The sequence below is a fragment of the Ranitomeya imitator genome, chromosome 1 (assembly GCF_032444005.1).
Source record: "Ranitomeya imitator isolate aRanImi1 chromosome 1, aRanImi1.pri, whole genome shotgun sequence".
NCBI classification, from domain to species: domain Eukaryota; kingdom Metazoa; phylum Chordata; class Amphibia; order Anura; family Dendrobatidae; genus Ranitomeya; species Ranitomeya imitator.
The window spans coordinates 581094709-581121391 of record NC_091282.1 but is presented as its reverse complement, the minus strand read 5'-3'; the positions used below and the strand labels follow the sequence as shown (position 1 = coordinate 581121391).

General features: G+C 45.2%; 1 protein-coding gene across 8 annotated transcripts in view; it reads left to right on the top strand.

The window, feature by feature from the left end:
- LONP1 (lon peptidase 1, mitochondrial) overlaps window positions 1-26683 on the top strand; it is a 480916-nt gene that overhangs the window by 184491 nt on the left and 269742 nt on the right. For all 8 annotated transcript variants that reach the window (XM_069767869.1, XM_069767870.1, XM_069767867.1 and 5 more), the window contains one exon: window positions 7515-7693. In XM_069767869.1, coding sequence (XP_069623970.1) covers window positions 7515-7693 — 179 coding nt within the window. The remainder of the gene's footprint in view (window positions 1-7514; window positions 7694-26683) is intronic.

Below are 26683 nucleotides of genomic sequence, written 5' to 3'. Positions count from 1 at the left end.
CACATTAGTGCATGATGGGGCCCGATGAGCAGTAGCACAATAGGCGGGGCCCTGCGGGTTCTCCTGTGTGGCCACTGGTCATCGGTCCCCATACAGCAGTAAGTGTAGTTATACCCTGATGGCGGCCCTGCTTGGAGGATTGCTGGTGTGACATATCGGTGATCTCAAGTTGTGTTTTTTCCCCATCAGTCTACCCTCTCTTTAGTTTTTGTGGGGACTGACAAGTGTTTACCCCATCCCCTCCCTATGTAGGGCCTATCTCTAGGGTCAGGCTGGGATTAGGTTCCTGCTCAGTGATGGGTGCAGAACCTATATAGGAACGTTTAGGACAGACAGGGTGATTTTAGAGCTGCCTAGGGGTCTCCACTCCCCCTCTTCACTAGTGTTTGGGCTCCCCCTTCCCTCTTCCCGATGTTCTGCACTTATCCCTCCCCCAGCGTGACCTTGTCATTACAACTGACACATTTGCAGGTTCCGCTCAACTTCCATTTTACAGGCGGACAGTGGTGCAATATTGCTGCAATACAGCAGAGCTCAAGAGCTGCAAAAAATGTGCTTGTAAGAAAACAAAGTTCAGTTCTCTTGTTCTGTGTTTCGTGGCTCACACTGGTAACTACCCCTTCATGTAAAATAAGAGTTGAAGGTGAAATTATTTTCTAGGCAATGTCCCCTCCATAGCCTGGAAGAGATCATTTACATGTAAGAAAAATGTTGATTTCTCTGTAATAAGATATTGGATCACAATGGATTCACCTTCCTATGATTTTCATGCCCATATAGACTATTTAGGAGTGTTGATCCTACTGACAGATTCCCTTTAAAATAGGAGGGAGGTCACGGAAATATCAGGAACTTGTCATTCAAGCAGGGGCATGATTAAGGAACCAGAGCACCAGGATTCATTTTATGTCTCATTAAAGGAAAACTTGAAAGATTACACAAAAAACATAAAACTTATTTCTTCACTGCAGGTATTGTTTTAATCCATATCACAGCTCCAATATGGCTGTGTTCGCTTTTCTTTGCAAAGTTCTGCTGACAGGTTCTCTTTAAAGACTTGGAAGAGTTACTTAGCGCTGTGAGAAGCACCATTGATGTGAAAGAGGTAAAGATGATACATGCAGTTCAAGACAAGATGTTTAGCGGTTTTACGATCCAAAAGGAAATCTGCAATTCACATACGTGAGAATGTTCAGAATCTGATAATGGACAAATGGGAATATGAAGAAGAATACTTAATTTATTCTTATTGGTCTCCTTAAGAACTTGGATTTTTTTTCTTTTTTTATTCACCACCCTCGTTCCAAGAGCCATACATTTTTTTTCTTCATCGAAATAGCCATATGAGGGCTTTATTTTTTGCGTGACGTAGTTTTGAATTACGTCATTTATTTTACCAAAAATGAAAAAAAAATGTGGGACTTGTGAGGCAGAAGTGTCTGCATCAGATAGCCAGCTCCCACAACAGCAAACACCTCTCCCCTTTTAGAAATTCCCACCCAAGTAGGGATATGACCTGGAGTCTTATGTGTTCTGAGTAAATCAGCTGGTGTAACGTTGTCTTCAGGAATGAACCTGCTCGCCTGTGTGATGGCGGCGTTTGGCGCCAAAAGGGAGACCCCCCCTGGAGGAGGAGAAGCCAAGATGAAGCCACCACAGCCTTGCCCAAGAACATCCCCAAACCCTCCACCTGGGACAGGCGAGTCTGATATAAGACAGCGAAACGTGAAGGGACAATAGAGAAGGGGAGCAGGGACGCACTTCAGACGGCCCGGACCGCGAGCCGACCAGCTCTCAGCAGCTCCGATGTTAAGATGGCCGCCGCAGCGGTAAGTGTCCTCCACCTGCTCCGTCAGCACCCCCACACTCACCGGATCCTCTCCATGCTGTGCCGCAGTCTCCCTCCTTGCCTCACGCGCCAGCGCTGGTCCCGCGATCCCGACCTCCCCCAAAATGCTTCAGACACTATCCAGCGTCCCGTCGTCACAAGGCCTCTCCCGGCGCAGACTCAAGGTGGAACAAGGTTAAGGGCCTTATGTTCTCCGGTCTTGAGGGGTATTTATAGGAGGTTAGGTGCAGGTTTGGGGTCTCAAATTAATGGGGTCCTGGGAGCTCCTTCCAGACCCGTCTGATCAGCGTGAGGTCCAGGCCACGTCCCCTTGCCGATACGTCTTTTAACTGACCTAAGATATAAGAGAATAGCATCACCATACAGGAGACAATCCAGCAGTCGTCAACTGGACACTATAGCTGACAATTTGCTGCATCAGCCACGATCCGTGTTGTCACCGTCCTTATCTGTTTAACCCCCTTAGATGCTGCTGTCAATAACGACTGTCATATAAATGTTTAAAAGAGTGTGGCTTCTCCCTCTTTATCCCCATCGGCATCCTGAGATCATGATTGTGTGGTCCTGATGTTTGTCATGGCAATTCACAGCCAAATAACGGCCTTAGAGTCTGTCGGCTACACTGACCTGTTAAAAAGTCTGACATTTAGGTGGTAAAAATCAACTTTTTCATTCCTATCATGCCACTTTGTATTAATTCCTTAAAAGCACCTGAAGGGTTAATAAACTACCTGTCAGCAATTTTCCTTATGTGAGGAGGTGTTGTTTTTAAAATGGTATCAGTTTGGGTGTATTCCAATATATAGTACCCCCAGAGTCACTTCAAACCTGGATAGGCCCCTAAAAAAATTATTTTGGAAATTTCCTTGAAAAAATTAAAAATTACTGCTACATTTGTAAACCTACTAAATTGCTAATAACACAAAACAAAGTTTTACAAATGGTGCCGATGTAAAGCAAACGTGGGAAATATTATTTATAAGGCTATGTGCCCATGTTGCAGAATATTTGCAGAATTTTCCTGATTAAAACCGGACTCCTTTTGCAGGAAATCCTCTTGCGTTTTTCTCGTATTTATTTTAGGATCTTCCCAATACAATAATATAACGGCAAATCCTCCAAAATTCCGCAAAATTAATGAACGTATTGTGTTTTTTTCCGCGATACGTTTTTTCGCAGAAAAAAAAAGCATGGACACAACAATGTGGAATTCAATTAAAAATAATGGGAAGCGTTTTGTAAGAGTTTGTGTTTTCATCGTGAAAAAAACTCAACATGTGCACACAGCCTTAATGTTCTACTATTGTATGACTATCTGAATTAAAGGGATAATCACTCAAAGTTTGAAAATTGCTATTTTTTTTATACATTTTTCAGATTTCTGATATTTTCTTTATAAATAAACACAAAACATATCAACCTAAATTTATCATCATCATAAAGTATAATGTGTCATGGAAAAACAGTCTCAAAATCACTTTGATTTGTTGAAGCCTTCGAGCGTTATTACCACATAAAGTGACACTGGTCAGATTTTTAAAATTTGTCTCTGTCACTAAGGGGTTAAGAAAGGATGGGACAAGTCAAGCATTCCCAACTTGTAAACACTGCTCTAAGTCTCCTCCTCCACCCCTCCCAACCCCCAGTCAGGTAGGAGGAAGCTACCATAGACAAACAGCAGGGGAAAAAAAATTAGGCTCAGCTCCCAGTCCCTCACATCAAACAGCCTGCTCTTCCTCTGGGATCCTTCAGACACATCACTACTTCACTAACCCTAGGGCAGGGTGCAGGCATGGGCAGCAGGGAGTGTGGGAGTGGAGTGTGGGACCACTATATACACTAGTTTTCTCTCCAGTCAAAAGCTGCTGCCTGTGGCACTGTAATGGTGTCGGCTGGATGTCTTCACGCCCAGCCTCAGGGTTCAGAGGTGTGATTACGTAGCACGCTGTACACAACACGCCTCTGAACCCTGTGTGGACCCCAGCCGGCTCGCTCATCCAATCCCAGTGAGACGGGTGTCATAGCAACGCAGTCTCAGACTGCACAGTGTGTGAAGTGTCCAGCCCGCTGTCAGCTGTGTGTGGCCGCAGCCAAATAGTCTTGAATAGACAATACATGCTGCGGGGAGGGAGTGCGGGGCTGTCTGTTGATAATTAACCGGCCTGGGGGGCAAATGCCTCTCTGCCACCCAGCCCAGTCCGCCCCTGGCTGGAAGTGAGACTCCATAGAGTTAGACATAGGATAAAAGAGGGAGAATATGTGCCAGGGGGAGCTGCCGGGAATGAGAGCTGACCCCTCCCCCTCCCCCCCTTCGTGACAGAGCTTACAGACCTGGATCCTGGCCAAGCAGAGCGATAGGCAGAGTCCCAGATGTATTAGGCTGGGGTCCGAGGGCCGCAGGGATGAGACTGTAGTTAGCATAGAGATGGAACCGAGTTGTGGGTGGAGCCTGAAAGCATGCGCAGAATTCCCGCTCGGTGAGGCAGAGAGGGAGGAGGGTTGGAGAAAAGGGCGCGCAGCAATGCCAGGACCAGGGAGAGAGGACCACTCAGATTGGCTGGTGGGCGGAGCTTCGCGGAGCATCAGTGCAGGCTTGCTGAGGGTGTGACCTACCCCTGTTGTAGGCCGAAGTAGGAGACGGGGGCTAAATTTGAGCCGGGGAGCCGCAGGGGGGAGAGGGATGACGCGGTAGGCACCTCGGGCAGCAGAGGGAGCTGGAGATGAGACTGGAATGCAGCAGACTAACCCCTGGCCTCTAATCCTTAATGGAATTTTTTTTTTTTTTTTTGAGAGGAGCTGCCTGTACTGCTGCATGGAATACCTGTCCTGAAGACCCCGCATCCCTCTTCGAAGATTAGTGATGGAAGATGGGCTTGCGTGTAGACCTCTGGGCTACTGAACATCTTCGGTGGCTGTCCGGCAAAGATTGCGTCTTCCTACCCTGCATGACTGGCTCTGGAGGGCAGGCGGACTAGGCGGTGCAGGGGGTAGTGGCAAGGACCAGTCTGCATCTTCTCTCTTGTGGATGCCCTAAACACTGTTGATGTGTTAGGAGGCATGGGGTCCTGCCTGGTAGATATGAGAGGGTACAGTAGTAGTGCAATCCCACACTGTGCTCTCAGTCTCTGGGGAAGAGCAGAGTGACCAAATACTCAGTTGCCCAGATCACAAGCTGTATCTGAAAAATAGAAATCATTAATAAAACACAAAAAAAACCTAAGGTAGAATCGGGGCTGAGGGCAACCCTGTGTCCACCTCCTACTGACATGAAGCTAAAACTGCTTTCTGCCAGTTGGTGGGTATATACTGTTGGGGAGGAGCTAACCCTTTTATTGCATAGTGTCAACCTCCCAGTGGCAGCAGCATTCACCCATGGTTTCCTGTGTCCCCAATGAAGCGAAAGAGAAAAATTGTTTTGAGAATTTTGATGGAAAAATGAGAAATCGCTGGTCAACTTTTAAACCCTATAACTTCCTAAGAAGAAAAAATGTTTAAAAAATTGTGCAATCAGACTTGTGGGAGTAAACGGGTTAAACTAGATAGATATGCCACACAATTGTTAATATGACATTTATTACATGTCTGTTTTACATCACCATTATTTGAAATACTTTTTTTTGTTAGGAAATTAGAAAGGTTAAAAGTTTATTAACAACAAGAGAAAATGTTAAAAAATTTCTCCTGAGTAAGCAGATAATATTTAATATAATATACCCCTTATGTTGTGGAAAACTACTGTTTGGGCTCACGGCAGGGCCCTGAAGGAATGGAACACCATTTGACTTTTGGAGCACAAAATTTGCTGCAATAGATTGCGGAAGCCATGTCATAAAATCATAGAATGTTCAAGTTGGAAGAGACCTTCAGGATTATCTGGTCCAACCCGCTGTTCAATGCAGTATTCACTGAATCATCCCAAACAGATGTCTCTCCAGCTTCTGTTTGAAGACTTCCATTGAAGAAGAACCTGCCACCTCTCATGGCAGCCTGCTCCACTTGTCGATTACCCCCCTTTTTTTTTAAATATCTGTCTCCTCCCATTTCATTCCGTTGCTTCTAGTCTTTATGCAAATGAGAATAAAGCTGATCCCACTAGTTTTTTTTATTTTTTATTTTCACAAGTGTAGTAGGGGAAATTGGATCTTAAAATATTTTGTTAAATTTCTCCTGAGGTCAGGCATATCCCATATATGGTTCAAAACTACTGTTTGGGCACACTGCTGAGCTCCAAAAGTAAGGCATGACTATGTGGAATGCAGACTTTGATGGAATGGTCTGCGGAAACCGTTTCATATTTGCAGAGCCTTTGAGGTGCCAAAACAGCAGAAATCCTCTCACATGTGACCATTTTGGAAACTACACTTATCAAGATATTTATCAAAGGGCATAATTATAATAATAATCATTTTGTTATTACTGGTGTATGGATTTATAATGTAATTGTATTAACTGGGTTTAAAGTTGTGGGGAGAAACTTAGACTATATATAGATGGTGTTTTAACCGAATAGAACCAAATTCGATCAGTTCATTGATATGTTATGCTTTGAAGCAATCATTAATGCAAAGACCAGGTTTCTCAAGTAAGACTTTACAATGGTAAATTGTGTCCTTTCGCTTTTCCCTTTTGTAGCATACTCTTAACCTTTTCTGTGTTCTTCCCTGTGTCAAAGTTTGGGGCACCTCACATGTTGCTCTGGTACAATATGGGCACCATCAGTTTTAGAAATGCTAGGACCTTCACCTTCCTGACTGCCAAACATTAGAGCCTTGACGATTACCTCCTTAAATTGAAGGAAACATTGTACGGTGCCATATGTACAAGGTGCATGGCCAACTTTTTGTACCATGCTTTTCGCATGGCACTGTATGGTTTGAGGACCTGATCTGAGTGATTTACACATTCCATAAACTTATTATAACCGAAGATACAATTTGGTTTGGGACTTTTGTTGTGGTACCTCTGACAGTGAATAAGGTGTCATGGTGTATTGTAGTCGAGATAAGGACATCCCTCTTGTCCTTATACTTGGCCACCAGCATGTTGTTGCTGCATTTGGTTCTTTTCTCGACCTTTTTTAGCAGTTGCCCTTTTAGCAGCTTGAGGAGGCCTTTGTTTTTTTGTTTTTTTTCGTAAAGTGCCTCATGCAACAGTACCTCTCGCAGCGAATAACTGGGATGCTGGTGTAAAAGTTTTCTATGTAGAGGTGATAACTCTTACCCAGCCGCGAGTGCACAAATTCACATACAATTTTCCCAATCACTTCCAGGGCAGGAGAAATTCAAAGGGGTTAATCCGTATGTCACTCCCTTCATAAACCCTAAATCTGTGGGTGCACCCTGAGGTACTCTCGCACAGCTTGTACAATTCCATACCTTGCCCTCTTACTTAAAATTATAGACTGTTCTTGTCTTTGTCAGTGGGCAAACATAAAAAATCAGCAAGAAATTAAATACTTTTTTCCCCCCACTGTACATAAACAGATATATTTGTATCTGTATATATCTATCTGGCACTGCCAAGACAAATGCACTTAGATAGAAATGATACTGTTATGGAAGAAGATCCGCATGTGTTTATAATCTTGGCATTGAGGACTGTAAATGCCACCTAAAATGTTATGTTTTGCTTTAATCATAATGCATGCTGTTTTGTTGTTTTTTAGGAATTCATAGCTGTGAGTCACCTCAGGGGAAGTACTCAGGGGAAGATCCTTTGCTTTTATGGACCACCCGGAGTAGGAAAAACGAGTATTGCTCGCTCAATTGCCCGTGCATTGAACAGGGAGTATTTCCGGTTCAGTGTAGGTGGGATGACTGACGTGGCTGAAATTAAGGGCCACAGGTGAGTTGTTTTTCTTTTCAATTTATGACAGCATTATCCATTTAATGCAGATCTTATAACTAGCACTTGTTTCCAGCACCACAGCTTAAATGTTATTTTCAAAGTAACAAGTTATTCCCCTTGCATACGATAACTTGCTTGGAGTTGGCTTGCTGATTGCTGGGTGGCTGACTGCTGGGACCTCAAAGGTTCTGAGATTGGAGCTTTGGAGTCCCAAGATGGGGTCTACAGCCTTATTTTGAATGCTGAAAACCAATAGAGAGAACAAAGATCTTCCAAAAACAAAATAAGAAAGAATTATTATTATAATAAAATTATTATCAATGGTTGACAAATGTCATGTCCGATATTTCAGAAAGCAGCATAGTACATAAGGTGCAAAACAATATTTCAAAAGTGCCAAGTACTTGAGATGTGGAAATAATTCAAAGTAATGCTTGAAGATGTCCTGAACTTGTGCTGCAGATCAGAAGGGATGGATATAGGGAATAAATCTATAACAGCATTAATCCGAACCTTAAGTTTGCAGACAGGCCAGGGGAGGTTAGTGCTTACAAAAATAACATTTTCCGCAATGCTTGGGTCAGGGTTACCAATGAGTATATTTACCCACTTTTACGCGCGTTTTGGCTATTCTTCCTCAGAAGGGGTGCTTGAGGAACACAGCAGGAGGGGAGCCTGTTTATGGAGAGTTCTAAGTGCAGTCACCTGTTCACAGTTACAGGGGTGTGGCAGGAAATCAGTTTCCCGCAATGAGAGGGTGCATAACCGCTGTAACTGCGTACCTTAGTGTCATCCTGCGCATGGCCGGACGTAGTTCCCCGGAAGTTGTACCCGGTATCCTTGGTTACTGTCATGTGATCGCACTTATCTCCTAAGTCACATCATGTAATCAAGTGAGACGATGCACATGACCCGAAGGCATCACTTAGAATTAAAGCCGGTTATGGATGGCTTTGTAGATCAGTGTTAGTAGTTTAAACTGGATACGCTGGGAAATTGGGAGCCAGTGAAGGGATTTGCAAAGAGGGGAACCAGGAGTGTAGCGAGGAGAGAGATTAATTAGTCGGGCGGTGTGCATGTTGCTGGACTGGTCTATGTGTGCATGACTGGAGGACTCATCAATAAGGACGGACTGGAGGGGTTCGAGAGTGTTAGAAGGTAGGCCACAAAGGAGGATGTTGCAGTAGTTGAGGTGGGAGATGATTGGTGCATGCACTAGCATTTTGTTAAAGTGAGGGTTGAGGAAAGGATGGATTCTGGAAATATTTTTGAGTTGGAGGCAACAGGAGGTGGCGAGAGCTTGGTTGTGCGGTTTGAAGGACAGGGCAGAGTCAAGGGTTACTCCGAGGCAGCGGATTTTCGGGACAGGGGAAAGTGTGATTTGATTTATTTTGATAGATAGTTCAGGTAGGGAAGATATGCGAGATGGAGGAAAGATAATTAGTTCAGATTTGTCCACGTTGAGCTTGAGGAAGCGAGAGGAGAAGGAGGATATGGCTGATGGACACTCTGGGATTCTGGAGAGCAGAGAGGTGCCAGAGAGGAAGATTTGAGTGTCATCAGCATATAGATGATACTGGAAGCCATAGGACCTTATTAGTTGTCCCAGGCCGAGTGTATAGATTGAGAAGAGTAAGGGTCCTAGGACAGAGCCTTGAGGGACACCAATAGAGAGGAGGCGAGATGAAGAGGTAGTATGGGAGTAGGAAACTCTAAATGTGCTGTTGGTAAGATAGGAGATCCAAGATAGGGCAAGGTCTTTGACACCAAACGAAGAGAGGATCTGCAGTAGGAGGCAGTGGTCAACTGTGTCAAAGGTAGAGGACAGGTTTAGATGGAGGAGTATAGAGAATTGTCTGTTAGCATTGGCTGTAAGTAAGTCGTTAGTAATTTTAGTCAGGGCAGTGTCAGTGGAATGGTGGGGACTGAAGCCAGATTGTAGGATGTTGAATAGAGTGTTAGACTATGTGCACAGGGTGCGGATTTGGCTGCGGATCCTCAGCGGATTGGCAGTAGTTTTCCATCAGGTTTTACAGTACCATGTAAACCTATGGAAAACCAAATCCGCAGTGCCCATGCTGCGGAAAATACCACATGGAAACGCTGTGTTGTATTTTCCGCAGCATGACAATTCTTTGTGCAAAAGAATGTAAAGCCGCAGGTGGAATCCACACAAAAACCGCAGGATATCCGTGGTAAGTCCGCAAGTAATCCGCAGAGCATACCTGCGGATTTTGCAAAACTGTTCGGAAAAATCCGCACACGAATCCGCACCGTGTGCACATAGCCTCAGATGCAAATTGAGAGGAAAGTTCAGCATGGACGTGCTGCTCAAGGAGTTTGGAAGCAAATGGGAGCAAAGATATGAGGCGATAGCTGGACATAGCGCTTGGTCAAGGGATGGGTGTGATTGTGGCATGTTTGAAAGCAGAAAGAAGGTACCAGAAGTTAGTGATGGGTTGAAGAGATTGGTTAGGGATGGAATTAGTATTGTGGTGAGGATGGGGAGGAGGTGGGATGGGATGGGGTCAAGTAGTGAGGTGTGATTTGTAGAGAAGATGAGCAAGCTCCCCTTCAGTGATTTTTTTTATTTATTTTTTTATTTTTTTAAGGCTAGGTTCACATTGCGTTAGTGCAGTCCATTCAACGCATACGTTAAACGGACTGCGGTAACGCAAGTGCCGAAAAAGATCGCGTTTATGGTGACGGACCCGAAAACGCTGCAGACTGCGTCCGAGGGTCCGTCACAGAATGACGGAACATCACTAATGCATGCCGATTATGACATGTGTTAGCGATGCGCTACATAATGGCAGTTAATGGGTGCGCTAACGCATCCGTTACATAGCGTTAGTGCCGCTATGCAACGGATGCCGTCAGTGCATTGCCACTAACGCAATGTGAACCCAGCCCAAGAGGGAAGTTATGGGGTCAGGGCATTGGTCTGGTACACAAAGGGGTTGTGGTGGTTTGACAACAAAGACTTGCCTTGTTTGGTCTATCTTATTTTTGAAGTGTAGCAAAGTCCTCGCAATGATTAGGGAACTTGGACGGGGCAGTGGTGGGCAGAGGAGGGAGTTAATTAAGTGTTGAACAACTGTTTGGGGTTGTGGGATAAAGAAGATATGAGGAATGTAAAATAGGCCTGGTTAGCTGAGGTGAGAGATGATTTGAATACAGGTGTTACTTGTTTGAGTGCAGTGAAATCATCTTGCGATTGCGTTTTCTTCCAACGCTGTTATGCAATTCTGGATACTTGCCAAAGCTTTTTATTGATGTTATTGTGCCAGGGTTGTCTATTGATTTGTCGCACTCTGCTATGCATATCAGGGACGACCAAGTCAATGGCTGATGCAAGAGTGGCATTGTAGAAACTAGTGTCTGTGTCGTGGAGTGAGTATTTGGATGCTAGTGGTAGGATAGAGTTAGAGAGTGTGTGGGTGTCAAGGTGTGCGAGGTTTCTCCGGCGGTGCGCGTGTTGCTGGACTGGTCTATGTGTGCATGACTGGAGGACTCATCAATATTTATGCTTTATCTCCCAGAGAACAATAGAGTTTCACAGGTAGATGCTGGAGAGCAGAAAACACAACATTCTAATAGGATATAGTGAGGAACACGTGGGACCATAGGAATTCCTCTATCCATACCAGAAATGACTTATTTTGGGTAACACTTTACAATGTTTGAGAGGTGATGTATGATTGAATGTGTGGTGAATGTAAAAAAGTGGGGTAAAAATAAATATGAAAATTAGTTCAAAAATGAAAAATGATGGGAGATCCACCATCTCCCTATTTTCTTTGTTTCTAATTAATGCCCTTCAAGAGTTCATCTTTCTTGAGATGGTGGACCCTATGTTGGTAATACGTGAGGGTGCTTTTCTTTCCCCTTTTTAATTTCTTTGAACGTTCAAGCACTTCTGGACACATGATGTAATAGTGGCTACAGAGCAGAATTAAAAATGTTTTATTTTCGCCTCTTGCGAATATATTAGCAATCAAAGTATTTGGTAGCTAATGAGTTAATTTTAATTAAATCCAAGTGGACGCTATCGGATAGCTTTCACTGGGAGAGTGTACAGTGTACTTCTTCTACCTGTATGTTTAGTCAATGTAGGAAGAAAAAGAAACATGGCTTCATGAGCGCTGCCAAACGCCGGGAGACCAGAGATAGCGTCTGCAATAACGAGGTATTTATTTACTAAGCGCGTTTCGGAGTCGGACTGACTCCTTCAGACATACAAAAAGCATGATGTCGGTCTTGACCTTTTATAGGGGTCAGTCTTTGTATAGAGTAACAAAATTGGTGCTAAATTGTAAAGTGCTGCGGAATACGCTATATAAATAAAGATTATTATTATTGGTGGATAGCACGGTCACAAATTATTTAACAAACATTATATATAAGTACAGATTTCACATTTAACAGTTACAATTATAAAAGATGTGAATAAAAAAAAATAACTATTGTAGGCAGCAGAACATTCTCCATGGCGTCTTCAGACTCTTGTCACGTCTGCCCCAGACCTGAATCCAATCAAGCACATCATTATTATTATTTTTTATTATTAATATACATTTTTATAGCGCCATTTACTCCATGACGCTTTACATGTGAAAAGGGGGCAAATATAGACAAATACATTAAACATGAGCAAAAAACAAGGCACACAGGTACATAAGGAGGAAGGATCCTGTCCGCAAGGGCTCACTGTCTGCAGGGGATGGCTGAGGATACACTAGCAGAGGGTAGAGCTGGTTGTGCGGTGGTTCAGTAGGTTGAGGATCACTGCAGGCTGTAGGCTTGTCGGAAGAGGTGAGTCTTCAGGTTGTTTTTGAAGATTTCTATGGTAGGCGAGAGTCTGATGTGTTGGGGTAGAGAGCTCCAGAGTATGGGGGAAGCATGGGAGAAGTCTTGGATGCGGTTATGGGAAGAAGAGATGAGTGGGGAGTAGAGAAGGAGGTCTTGAGAGGAGGATCGGAGGTTGCGTGTAGGTAAGTACCCGGAGACCATGTCACAGATGTATGGAGGAGACAGGTTGTGGATGGCTTTGTATGTTAGTGTAAGGGTTTTGAACTGGAGTCTCTGGGCGATAGGAAGCCAGTGAAGGGCTTGGAATAATGGAGAGGCTGGGTAATAGTGGGGATACAGGTATATTAGTCGGGCAACAGAGTGTAGGATGGATTAGAGTGGTGCCAGAGTGCTGGAGTTGAGACCAGAGAGTAGGAGGTTGCAGTAGTCAAGGCGGTAGATGATAAGGGCATGCACTAGTGTTTTTGTGGTGACATCATGTCACTTTCTATCCACCACACAGACTGTCAAGGAGTTGACTGATTCATTAATTGAGGTCTGGGAGGAGATCCATTAGGAGAACATCCGCAGCTTCACCAGGAGCATGCTGAGGCATTGTAGGGAGGTCATAAAGGTACATGGAGGTCACAAACACTGCTGCACATCATTTCCTTGTCTTAAGGCATTTTCTCTGATTTTAGATCATTCTGTAATTTGATTTTCCACTTTGATTTTGAGTATCATTCCATATCCAGTCCTCCATGGGATACTAATTTTGATTTACATTGATCATTTTTATGTTTTATTGTTCTTGCCACATTCCACTATGTAATGAATAAAGATTTGTAATTGGAATATTTAAGTGATATCTAGGATGTGGTATTTCAGTGTTTCCTTTATTTTTGAGCGGTGTATGATAAACTGAGAATACTTAGCGCATAAATTTGCCAGTTCATGTGTACCAGTCAGCTGCGATAAGGTGTTTCTCGTTACTGGGACCTATCCTATTTGAAACTCCTCTGATGGGCTGGTAGCCTACATTTGTATGGGAAGGTAGGATCCTGCTGTAATCTTGTAAATTGTTAGTCATATATGGAGATGGCCACTCTTATTAAGCACCTGTGCACACCTGATTTCTGATTGGAATTGGTGGTCAGTCTTTTGATATTTGTATACATAGGCAGAATCCTATCTTATATAAAGGTAGGCTATCATGAGAGGAGTCCCAATAGGATATGTCCCAGCAATGAGAATGGCCTTATCGCAGCTATCGGGTACAAATGAATAGGCTAATATATGCGCTAAGTATTCTCGAGTTTTCATATTTTCTATAGCAGTAATGCAATTCAAAATTTCATATTTTCACGTTTGCATGGTATAGTGTTACTACTGTTTTGTTGGAAAGTCTGATTAGTCACACCATTCCTAATGTTTAGTCATCCTGTTATGCATTGCTTGTTCTGCCTATGTACAGAAAATTACAGCCGCATTAAAGCAAATAGATAACATGGTTACATTTGAGATCTTGAGTTATAGGGTTTTTAAAAGATAATTTTTAACCCATAAGCATAAATCCTATGCATGTGTCTGGCCAAATGGCTAATGTATCTTCCATTCATATAGTGGGATCATATTGCTTTTGTGGGCCCCAAATGTCTTTTCTCTAATATGATTGGATCATCTCTCAAAGAATTCAAATCCACTAATACTGGAATCAGTTACCCTAGGTCTTAGGGTACCGTCACACACTGCCATTTCGATAGCTACGACGGTACGATTCGTGACGTTCCAGCGATATCGTTACGATATCGCTGTGTCTGACACGCAGCAGCGATCAGGGATCCTGCTGAGAATCGTACGTCGTAGCAGATCGTTTAGAACTTTCTTTCGTCGCTGGATCTCCCGCTGTCATCGCTAGATCGGTGTGTGTGACACCGATCTAGCGATGCGATCTAGCGATGCGTTCGCTTATAACCAGGGTAAACATCGGGTAACTAAGCGCAGGGCCGCGCTTAGTAACCCGATGTTTACCCTGGTTACAAGCGTAAAACTAAAAAAAAACAAACAGCACATACTTACATTCTGGTGTCCGTCAGGTCCCTTGCCGTCTGCTTCCCGCACTGTGACTGCCGGCCGTAAAGTGAAAGCAGAGCACAGCGGTGACGTGTGCTTTCACTTTCACTTTACGGCCGGCAGTCACTGAGTGCGGGAAGCAGAGACGGCAAGGGACCTGACGGACACCAGAATGTAAGTATGTGCTGTTTGTTTTTTTTTACGCTGGTAACCAGGGTAAACATCGGGTTACTAAGCGCGGTCCTGCGCTTAGTTACCCGATGTTTACCCTGGTTACCCGGGGACCTCGGCATCGTTGGTCGCTGGAGAGCTGTCTGTGTGACAGCTCCCCAGCGACCACACTACGATTTACCTACGATCACGGCCAGGTCATATCGCTGGTCGTGATCGTAGGTAAATCGTATAGTGTGACGGTATCCTTAATTGTAACTCTAACTACGGTATGTTATCTATATGCTTCAATGCAGCTGTAATTTGCAGAACAATTCAAATAATGCATAATAGGATTAACCCCTTAACGACCGCCGATACGCCTTTTAACGGCGGCCGCTAAGGGTACTTAAACCACAGCGCCGTTAATTAACGGCGCTGTGGAATAAGTAAATCGCGCCCCCCAGAGTCGGATTTTCTCCGGGGTCTCGGCTGCCGGGGGTAGCAGAGACCCCAGAGAACATGATTCGGGTCGGTTTTTACCGACCCCGCTTTTGCGATCGCCGATAATTAACCATTTACCGGCGATCGCAAAAAAAACCAAAACGTGATTTCTTTTAAATTTCTCTGTCCTCCGATGTGATCGCACATCAGAGGACAGAGAAATGGGGTCCAAGGTAGCCCCCCGATACTTACCTGTCTCCCCCGGTGCTCCTCGTGGCTCCCGATGGAGCAGTGCGGGAGAAGCTTTGGGGTCTCGGCTGCTGGGGGTAGCCGAGACCCCAAAGAACATGATCGGGGTCGGTTTTACCGATCCCTGTTTTGCGATCGCCGGTAATTAACTGTTTACCGGCGACCGCAAAAAAAAAAAAAAAGTAATGTGTAATTCTCTGTCCTTTGATGTGATCGCACATCAGAGGACAGAGAAATAGGGTTATTCGGGACCCTATTATACTCACCGATGTCCCTGGGTCCTCCTGCTGCTCCTCCTGGCTGCCGGGGAAAAGAAAATGGCGGGCGCATGCGCAGTGCGCCCGCCATCTATCGCCATCTGCCGGCCGGCAGGAGAAGAGCAGTTGGGGCTAAAATTCGGGTTAGGGCTAGGGTTAGGGTTGGGTCTAAATTTAGGGTTAGGGTTGGGGTTAAATTTAGGGTTGGGGTTGGGGCTAAATTTAGGGTTAGGCCTCTTTCACACTTACGTCGGTACGGGGCCGTCGCAATACGTCGGCCCGATATACCGACGCACGTTGTGAAAATTGTGCACAACGTGGGTAGCGGATGTAGTTTTTCAACGCATCCGCTGCCCAATCTATGTCCTGGGGAGGAGGGGGCGGAGTTACGGCCACGCATGCGCGGTCAGAAATGGCGGACGCGACGTACAAAAAAAGTTACATTGAACGTTTTTTTGTGCCGACGGTCCGCCAAAACACAACTGATCCAGTGCACGATGGACGCGACGTGTGGCCATCCGTCACGATCCGTCGGCAATACAAGTCTATGGGCAAAAAACGCATCCTGCGGGCACATTTGCTGGATCCATTTTTTGTCCAAAACGACGGATTGCGACGGATGCCAAACGACGCAAGTGTGAAAGTAGCCTTAGGGCTAGGGTTAGGGTTGGGGCTAAAGTTAGGATTAGGGTTGGGATTAGGGTTAGGGTTTGGATTAGAGTTGGTATTAGGGTTAGGGTTGGCATTAGGGTTACGCTTGGGATTAGGGTTAGGTTTGGGATTAGGGTTAAGGTTAGGGTTGTGATTAGGGGTGTATTGGGATTAGGGTTAGGGTTGAGATTAGGATTAGGGGTGTGTTGGATTTAGGGTTTTGATTAGGGTTATGGTTAGGGTTGACATTAGGGTTGTTTTGGGGTAAGGGTTGTGATTATCGTTAGGGTTAGTGATTAGGATTATGGATCGGGTTGGGATTAGGGTTAGGGGTGTGTTGGGGTTAGGGTTGGAGCTAGAATTGGGGGGTTTCCACTGTTTAGTTACATCAGAGGGTCTCCAAACACGACAGCCAATTTTGCGCTCAAAAAGTCAAATGGTGCTCCCTCCCTTCTCAGCTCTGCCGTGCGCCCAAACAGTGGGTTACCCCCACATATGGCACATCAGTGTACTCGGAATAAATTGGACAACAACTTTTGCGGTCCAATTTCTCCTGTTACCCTTGTGAAAATAAAAACTTGGGGGCTACAATATCTTTTTTGTGGAAAAAAAATATTTTTTATTTTCACGACTCTGCATTCTAAACTTCTGTGAAGCACTTGGGCATTCAAAGTTCTCACCATACATCTAGATAAGTTCCATGGGGGGTCTAGTTTCCAAAATGGGGACACTTGTGGGGGGGTTTCCACTGTTTAGGCACATCAGGGGCTCTCCAAACGCGACATGGCGTCCAATCTCAATTCCAGACAATTCTACATTGAAAAAGTAAAACGGCACTCCTTCTCTTCCAAGCTCTGCTGTGCGCCCAAACAGTGGTTTACCCCCACATATTGGGTATCGACGTACTCAGGAGAAATTGCACTACAACTTTTGTGGTCTAATTTCTCCTGTTACCCTTGTGAAAATAAAAATTTGGGGGCAAAAAGATCATTTTTGTAGAAAAAATGCGATTTTTTTTATTTTCATGGCTCAACGTTATAAACTTCTGTGAAGCTCTTGGGGGTTCAAAGTGCTCACCACACATCTAGATAAGTTCCTTAAGGGGTCTAGTTTACAAAATAGTGTCACTTGTGGGGGGTTTCCACTGTTTAGGCACATCAGGGGCTCTCTAAACGTGACATGGCGTCCTATCTCAATTCCTCAATTTCACAAGTGTAAAAACAGAATGGGGTGTGGCTATGTAGCTGAAGGAGACAGACGTACCCAGGGAGAGCTCCTACTATCCTGCAGAAATCCTGATACTTAGACCCCATTCTGCCCGGGTTTTTGGACTGATTTATGGTCCCTCTGGACCTTGGAAGGTACCTGGCACCAGTGGAAGAACGGGGGAGTGTGGAGGAGAGCGGAGGCTGGTGGAACCTGCGGGTGCACAAGGACCGGAGTGAAGCGGCGGCCATCTTGCAGGCGCGCGCTCTGACACACAGAGCGGCGCCAAACTTCCATCAGTGCCGGGGACTCCCCCCGGTGTTCTGGGAACCTCTGGTGTGCACGCTGCAGGAGAACGGAGGTCAGTGGAGTCTGCGGAAGCACGAGGACCGGATTGAGGCGGCGGCCATCTTGCAGGCGCGCGCCCTGATACCACAGAGCGGCGCCGACCTCTTATCTTCCCCCCGGTAGTCGGGGATCTCCGGTGTGCATGCTGCAGGAGGCAGTCTTTGGGGTGCTGAACGGAGAGTCCTGCAAGGCGGTGTCAGCAGCGGAGGCAACCTACGCATAAGCGCGCTCTCTGACAGTGGAGACGGTGCGCAGAAATCCACGTCTGCAGCACTATTGGGAAGGTGAGCACACATCCTGGATCTTTTGTGGAGGGGACAAGCAGTGAGCGCCCTGAAAGATTGGGCCCTGTGTTCCCCTGTCTGAGAGACATCTGTCCCCACTGGTGCTTGTAGTTTGGAGGGTCTGGCCTCCCTCCTATTGCCCCTTCTGTCTGCACTGTGGGATTTCTCCCCCTCTCCGGACTTATTAGATACATTTAGTGTCTTAGGACTGCCTAATAACGTCCTTTAAGCATATACAGCTCCCTGCGGACCTTTGCTGCCTTTATTTCTGCACCACTTCTTAATATACAACGGGCCGTTCTCCTGCCCCTCTCTTTCATGGCAACCATGCAGCACGCCAAGGGATCAGGAGCCGCTGACAGACTCAAAAAATTTGCCAGAGAGCACTCCTCGGAGGGCGTGCGGACTCTTCGGGGTAGCTCCTCACAGACACAACGTAAAGGCCGTCCCTCTGATAGTAATGAGGAGGGGGAACAGGATGAGTTAACCCTTAAGCAAGCCTCTGAACAGCTAATGCAGGCTATCTCTCTAACCAGATCTTCTCTCACTGAAAAAATAGAAGATGTGCACACTGAAGTGGGCCGTCTCAGACAAGACATGCAAACTATGGGAGGACGCATCACAGAGGTTGAAACGAGAGTTTCACAAATAGAAGATACCATCGTGCCTATGGAAACTAAACTGACAAAGGTGGCTGGCTCAATAAATGCTTGGAAACAGAAAGCAGATGATCTAGAGAATAGACTACGTCGGAACAATATTCGAATCATTGGTCTGCCGGAGCGAACGGATGGACAACAACCGGAGGAATTTCTGGAAGATTGGCTTAAAACTTCTCTGGGGGGTGAATTCTCCTCAACATTCGCTGTGGAGAGGGCTCATAGGGTCCCCACAAGACCCCTCCCTCCCGGAGCTCCGCCAAGACCGCTCTTGGCGCGTCTTCTCAACTGCAAAGACAGGGACACCATTTTACGACTGGCGCGACAAAAAAGTCCCATTAAACTCCACAACGCCACAATATCAATCTTTCTGGATTTTTCAATGGAGCTTCAGAAACAGCGAGCGAAATTCATGGAGGTTAAAAAACAACTGAGAGACCAGAATGTCATATACTCCATGATTTATCCAGCTCGCCTTCGAGTTGTTTATGAGGGCTCATCTATCTTTTTCACTAATCCGGAGGAGGCGGCTGAATGGCTTCGGGTCCACAAAATCCCCAATACAAAGAAACCCTAATACATTTATACTAGCAAATGCGTAATAGAGCTCTTTTTGTGGATGTCAACTTAACAACAATACCGGACGCTGAGTTTAGCGAGGGTAGAAATCGCCGCCAATGGTTCTCTTGCCCTCCGTGTGTTGTTCCTAGGCCTTACCTGGACAGCAGCTCTTCTCCTGTGTGTTATTATATCTTGATGAGCGAGTATGGGGTCTGAGCTGATATGCATGACCTGGAATGTGCGTGGTATTAAGTCTCCTCAGAAAAAGATCAAAGTATTTTCGCTGATTAAACGCTACTATCCTCACATAGTGGCGCTGGTGGAGACACACTTAACTAGAGATACGGCTCGGTGTACACAAAAACCATGGGTACAATGGTCCATACACACGTTTCACACCAGTTATTCCAGAGGGGTCTCACTACTGATTCATAGGGATGTCAGGTGGGAGGTGAGAGAGGCTAGGAGAGATTCTGAAGGCCGGTTTGTCTTTGTCCATGCGTCAATTAATTCTCGAGAATGTCATATTATGTATTTATAACCCCCCGCCAGCTAGTGTATCTATTCTTAGAAAGGCAATGAGTTTTGCCCTGAGTTTCCCAGATGCGAATGTGATATGTATGGGAGATTTCAATCTAGTTATGGATAATCACCTTGACCGACTGAGAGTGGGTGGAGAGTCGGTAGGGGAACCAACCTCTCAGGCATCATCCCAGCTGGCTCTGTTTATGGAAGGGAGTGGATGGTTGGATTTATGGAGGATACGTCATCCTGGGGTAAAAGGTTATACTTGTCATTCATCTACCAGACGTACTCTTTCCCGCCTGGATTATATATTTGGATCAAGGGAGTTGGCAACATGGGTAGACAATATTGAGCATGGTAACAGGGGAATATCTGATCACAGCCCGGTCATTCTCAAACTCAAATTTGGGCAATCCAGTGACAATATAGTTTGGAAATTAAACCCATTCTGGCTTAAATTAATTGACTCAAGTGATAGAACTGTGGGACAGTTAAAGTGCTTCCTCTCATCTCATTCTGGACCCCAGAACACTAATATATTTTGGGATGCCCTTAAGGCATATTTAAGAGGGTGTTTATCTTCTACGATATCGTACATAAAAAGAGCGACCTCGAGAGAGGACGATGAGATGGAGCGACAGCTGAAGGACTCTGAGTCGGTATTTGTATCTAGTCCAACTAATAGTAACAGACTTGCGTGGCAAACTTCTCAGAGGCTATATGACCAACACATAGACACGAAATCTAAACGTAAATTATTTTTTGCTCGCCAGTCCTTCTTTGAGATGGGAAATCAAGCTAGTAAATTTTTAGCCTTCCTGGTACGACAACATAATGTATCCAATACTATATTGCAAATTTGAACACCAGATGGCTCAATAGTATCCTCAACAGAGGAAATTCTTCATTGTTTTCAAGACTATTACGAGTCGTTGTACACATCTAAGTGTGACTTTGATGTCCTGGGTAACTTAGAGTATTTATCAGATGTGACATTCCCTGAATTAGACCCAGCTCAGCGCGCCTTTATGGACGCTGAGTTCACCCTGGAGGAGGTCAAGCAAGCTTTGGCGGATATGGCCTCTGGTAAAGCTCCTGGTCCGGACGGTTTTCCCGTTGAATTATATAGAAAATATCATGATATTTTAGCTCCACTCCTATTGAGGGTGTACCAGGGGATGCAGGGAGGAGACTCTATGCCAGACACCTTCTATGAGGCGAATATCGTTATACTCAAGAAGGAGGGGAAGGACCCACTGGATTGTGGATCTTATCGGCCCATATCACTGGTCAATGTAGATTATAAGGTCTTCACTAAGATCCTGGCCACCAGGCTGAATTCGATTATACTAAACCTTATTCACCCAGACCAAACAGGCTTCATGCCTGGTAAAAATACTTCCATTAACATTAGACGGGTCCAATCGGTGGTCCAATATAGCTCACTGGTATCGGATAACTCTTGGGCACTGGCGTCGCTGGACGCGGCCAAGGCCTTTGACTCCCTTGAGTGGCCCTTTTTATTAGCATGTTTGAAAAAGTACGGCTTTGGTGATAAATTTCTTAAATGGGTGGGACTACTGTATATGAAACCTAGGGCCCGGATTATTATAAATGGCTCCATCTCTAAATCCTTTTCTTTGTATAGGGGGACGCGTCAGGGATGCCCTCTTTCCCCGGCCCTCTTCGCCCTGGCATTGGAAGCACTGGCGATACAAATAAGATCCTCTCCTGCCATTAGAGGAATACACATAGCTGATCGGGTGGATACCATTGGCCTATATGCTGACGACATGGTAATATTTATGGATCAGGTGGAGGAAACACTGCCGCGGGTGATAGCCACTATAGATAACTTTAGTAGATATTCAGGTCTATATATAAACTGGGACAAATCTGCGTTGATGCCCCTTTCCCACTCTCCAATACCTGATTTAGAAACCTTGTCCCCCCTTCCTGTTGTGTCTAGTTTTAAATATCTGGGTATATACATATGTCAGCATGGTAGAACTGACTTGCATCTCAATATATTTCCACTATTAGAAATAGTCAAATCTAAGTTCGCGGCCTGGAGCAAACTCCCTTTATCAGTGGCTGGTCGTATTAATTTAATTAAAATGATTTTGCTTCCCAAACTCAGTTACTGCCTCCAACACAGTGCCGCGCCGGTGCCTAGGTCCTTTTTCGCGACACTAAACTCTCAACTTACCACCTTCATATGGGGGAAATCTAGACCTAAGCTCAAACTGTCTACACTGCAGAGGCCAAAACAGGGAGGAGGAGCGGCGCTTCCGGATTTCTATTTATATTACTTGGCCGGTCAGGCAAAAGCTCTCTGTCAGTGGATGCCCAATAATTGCCTCCCCAATTCAGAAAATCATTTAATCCACTCGGCTCAAATTGATTGCCCATTAAACTTTTTGGAGGGAAAAAAAGTTAGCGTTCCCCGGCTACTACCCCTGCTCCTGCTGGCGCGTTTAGTTTGGAAACAAATTTAAAAAATCACGGGTTATGTAGATGTTATAGCAGAGATGCCTCTATGGAACAATAGTTATTTCTCCACTTTACTGAATCACCCATCGGCAGATTTCTGGATGAGGCATGGGGTTTTTTCAATAGGTGATTTGTATGATGGAGGGATCTTTTCGTCTTTTGAGCAATTGCAAACCAAATATGATATACCAAGATCCCAATTCTTCCGGTACTTACAACTGAGGTCAGCCGTTCAAACATATATGCGACACGTAGGCACAGGTCGGGCTATATCTTCTTTACCCTTGATAGGAATCCTTAAGCCGCAGGGCCCCCAGGGTCTTATCTCTTCCTTATACACCTATATGCTATCTTCGGGAACCGCAGCCACTGTCAACTCCATTAAGGAGAAATGGGGGGTACTGCTTTCCAATATGCAGGGGGAGGATTGGGAGGATATCCTTGAATCTCCGGTTAAAGTATCCCCGTCCGTTAACAATAGGATGACTCAGCTATATATATTACATCAAGCATATCTAACCCCGATACGTCTTTTTAAAATGGGTCGATTCCAAACATCAGAGTGTGTGAGGTGTCATTCGTCAGATGCAGACTTTGTACATATGATATGGGGATGTCCTATAATTCTTCAATACTGGAGGGAAGTGACATCACTATAAACATCATTGCTACTGATACCTGTTCCCCTTGACCCGTTAATGTGCATATTTGGAGTGTGGGAGGAGGAGACTTGGGATCACTACACTGGTATCTTTCTGCGAGAGGCGCTTTTTATGGCCCGTAAGGTATTAGCACTGAGGTGGATGGGGAACTCCTGTCCATCTAGAAGAGCCTGGATTGACTTGGTTAACTCAGTTATCCCGTATGAACGCACGTTATACCAGAACAGAGGCTGTACGGGAAAATTTGATAAGATATGGGGCCGATGGAACTCTTCCCATCTCACCCTTTAGAGATTTCAGGGTGGTTTCTTCTTTGGTGGTGGCCTGGGACATTGCATGGGGGGAGAGGCATGAGGTTACGCGGCGTATTAGTTAGCAACTAGAGTAGATATAGACTTAATTTAAGAGTCTTAGGTTTTTTTCCCCTTACCTATGCAATGTATATGTTACTACGAAGTTATGGCTTGCAACAAATACAAGATAACACTGATTGTGGATTGAAGTACCTTTTATTACATATCTAATGTATACATTTTATATGCTACTTGCTATGTTTCTTAATCTAACTGTACATTGTATGTAACATAATTGATTCTGTTACTAATAAACGAATTTAAAAAAAAAAGTGTAAAAACAGAAATGTAACCATAAATTTTGTTATGCAATTTCTCCTGAATACGTCAATACCCCATATGTGGGGGTAAACCACTGTTTGGGCGCACTGCAGAACTTGGAAGTGAAGGAGCGCCGTTTGACTTTTTCAATGCAGAATTGGCTGGAATTGATATTGGATGCCATGTCACGTTTAGAGAGCCCCTGATGTGCCTAAACAGTGGAAACCCCCCACAAGTGACACCATTTTGTAAACTAGACCCCTTAAGGAACATACGGTATCTAGATGTGTGGTGAGCACTTTGAACCCCCAAGAGCTTCACAGAAGTTTATAACGTAGAGCCGTGAAAATAAAAAATCGCCTTTGTTTACACAAAAAGGATATTTTTGCCCACAAATTCTTATTTTCACAAGGGTAACAGGAGAAATTAGACCACAAAAGTTGTTGTGCGATTTCTCCTGAATACGTTGATACCCCATATGTGAGGGTAAACCACTGTTTGTGCGCACCGCAGAGCTTGGAAGTGAAGGAGCGCCGTTTTACTTTTTCTATGTAGAATTGGCAGGAATTGAGATTAAACGCCATGTCGCGTTTGGAGAGCCCCTGATGTGCCTAAACAGTGGAAACCCCCCACAAGTGACACCATTTTGGAAACTAGACCAACTTATCTAGATGTGTGGTGAGCACTTTAAACCCCCATGTGCTTCACAGAAGTTTATAATGTTGAGCCGTGAAAATAAAAAATCGCCTTTGTTTACACAAAAATGATATTTTTGCCCACAAATTCTTATTTTCACAAGGGTAACAGGAGAAATTAGACCACAAAAGTTGTAGTGCAATTACTCCTGAGTACGTCGATACCCAATATGTGGGGGTAAACCACTGTTTGGGCGCACCGCAGAGCTTGGAAGAGAAGGAGTGCCGTTTTACTTTTTCAATGTAGAATTGGCTGGAATTGAGATTGGACGCCATGTCGCGTTTGGGGAGCCCCTGATGTGCCTAAACAGTGGAAACCCCCCCACAAGTGACCCAATTTTGGAAACTAGACCCCCCATGGAACTTATCTAGATGTGTGGTGAGAACTTTGAATGCCCAAGTGCTTCACAGAAGTTTAGAATGCAGAGTCGTGAAAATAAAAAATATTTTTTTTTCCACAAAAAAGATTTTCTAGCCCCCAAGTTTTTATTTTCACAAAGGTAACAAGAGAAATCGGACCCCAAAAGTTGTTGTCCAATTTGTCCTGAGTATGCTGGTACCCCATATGTGGGGGTAAACCACTGTTTGGGCGCACGGCAGAGCTCGGAAGGAAGGAGCGCCGTTTTGGAATGCAGACTTAGATAGAATGGTCTGCGGGCTTTATGTTGCGTTTGCAGAGCCTCTGATGTACCTAAACAGTAGAAACCCTCTATAAGTGACCCCATTTTGGAAACTAGACCCCCCAAGGAACTTATCTCTAGATGTGTGGTGAGAACTTTGAATGCCCAAGTGCTCCACAGAAGTTTAGAATGCAGAGTCGTGAAAATAAATTATTTTTTCCACAAAAAAGATTTTGTAGCCCCCAAGTTTTTATTTTCACAAGGGTAACAGGAGAAATTGGACCCCAAAAATTTGTTGTCCAATTTATCTTGAGTACGCTGACGCCCCATATGTGGGGTAACCCACTGTTTGGGCGCACGGCAGAGCTCAGAAGGGAGGGAGCACCATTTGACTTTTTGAGCGCAAAATTGGCTGTCGTGTTTGGAGACCCCCTGATGTAACTAAACAGTGGAAACCCCCAAATTGTAGCTCGAACCATAACCCCAACACACCCCTAACCCTAATCCCAACCCGATCCATAATCCTAATCACTAACCCTAGCGATAATCACAACCCTTACCCCAAAACAACCCTAATGTCAACCCTAACCATAACCCTAATCAAAACCCTAAATCCAACACACCCCTAATCCTAGTCTCAACCCTAACCTCAAACCTAACCCTAATCCCAATACACCCCTAATCACAACCCTAACCTTAACCCTAATCCCAAACCTAACCCTAATCCCAAGCGTAACCCTAATGCCAACCCTAACCCTAATACCAACTCTAATCCAAACCCTAACCCCAAATCTAACCCTAACTTTAGCCCCAACCCTAGCCCTAACTTTAGCCCCAACCCTAACCCTAGCCCTAAGGCTACTTTCACACTTGCGTCGTTTGGCATCCGTCGCAATCCGTCGTTTTGGACAAAAAACGGATCCTCCAAATGTGCCCGCAGGATGCGTTTTTTTGCCCATAGACTTGTATTGCCGACGGATCGTGACGGATGGCCACACATCGCGTCCGTCGTGCACTGGATCAGTTGTGTTTTGGCGGACTGTCGGCACAAAAAACGTTCAATGTAACGTTTTTTTGTACGTCGCGTCCGCCATTTCTGACCGCACATGCGTGGCCGTAACTCCGCCCCCTTCTCCCCAGGACATAGATTGGGCAGCGGATGCGTTGAAAAACTACATCCGCTGCCCACGTTGTGCACAATTTTCACAACGTGCGTCGGTATGTCGGGCCGACGCATTGCGATGGCCCCGTACCGACGTAAATGTGAAAGAACCCTAACCCTGAATTTAGCCCCAACCCTAACCCTAAATTTAGCCCCAACCCTAACCCTAGCTCTAACCCTAGCTCTAACCCTAGCCCTAACCCTAACCCTAGCCCGCAATTTTCTTTTTCCCGGCAGCCAGGAGGAGCAGCAGGAGAATCCAGGGACACCGGTGAGTATGATAGGGTCCCCGAATCCCCCTATTTCTCTGTCCTCTGATGTGTGATCGCATCAGAGGACAGAGAATTACACTTTGTTTTTTTTTTTTGCGGTCGCCGGTAAACAGTTAATTACCGGCGATCGCAAAACAGGGGTCGGTAAAACCGACCCCGATCATGTTCTTTGGGGTCTCGGCTACCCCCGGCAGCCGAGACCCCAAAGATTCTCCCGGTGCTGGCCGGCGGGCGCACTGCGTATGCGCCCGCCATTTTGAAGATGGCGGCG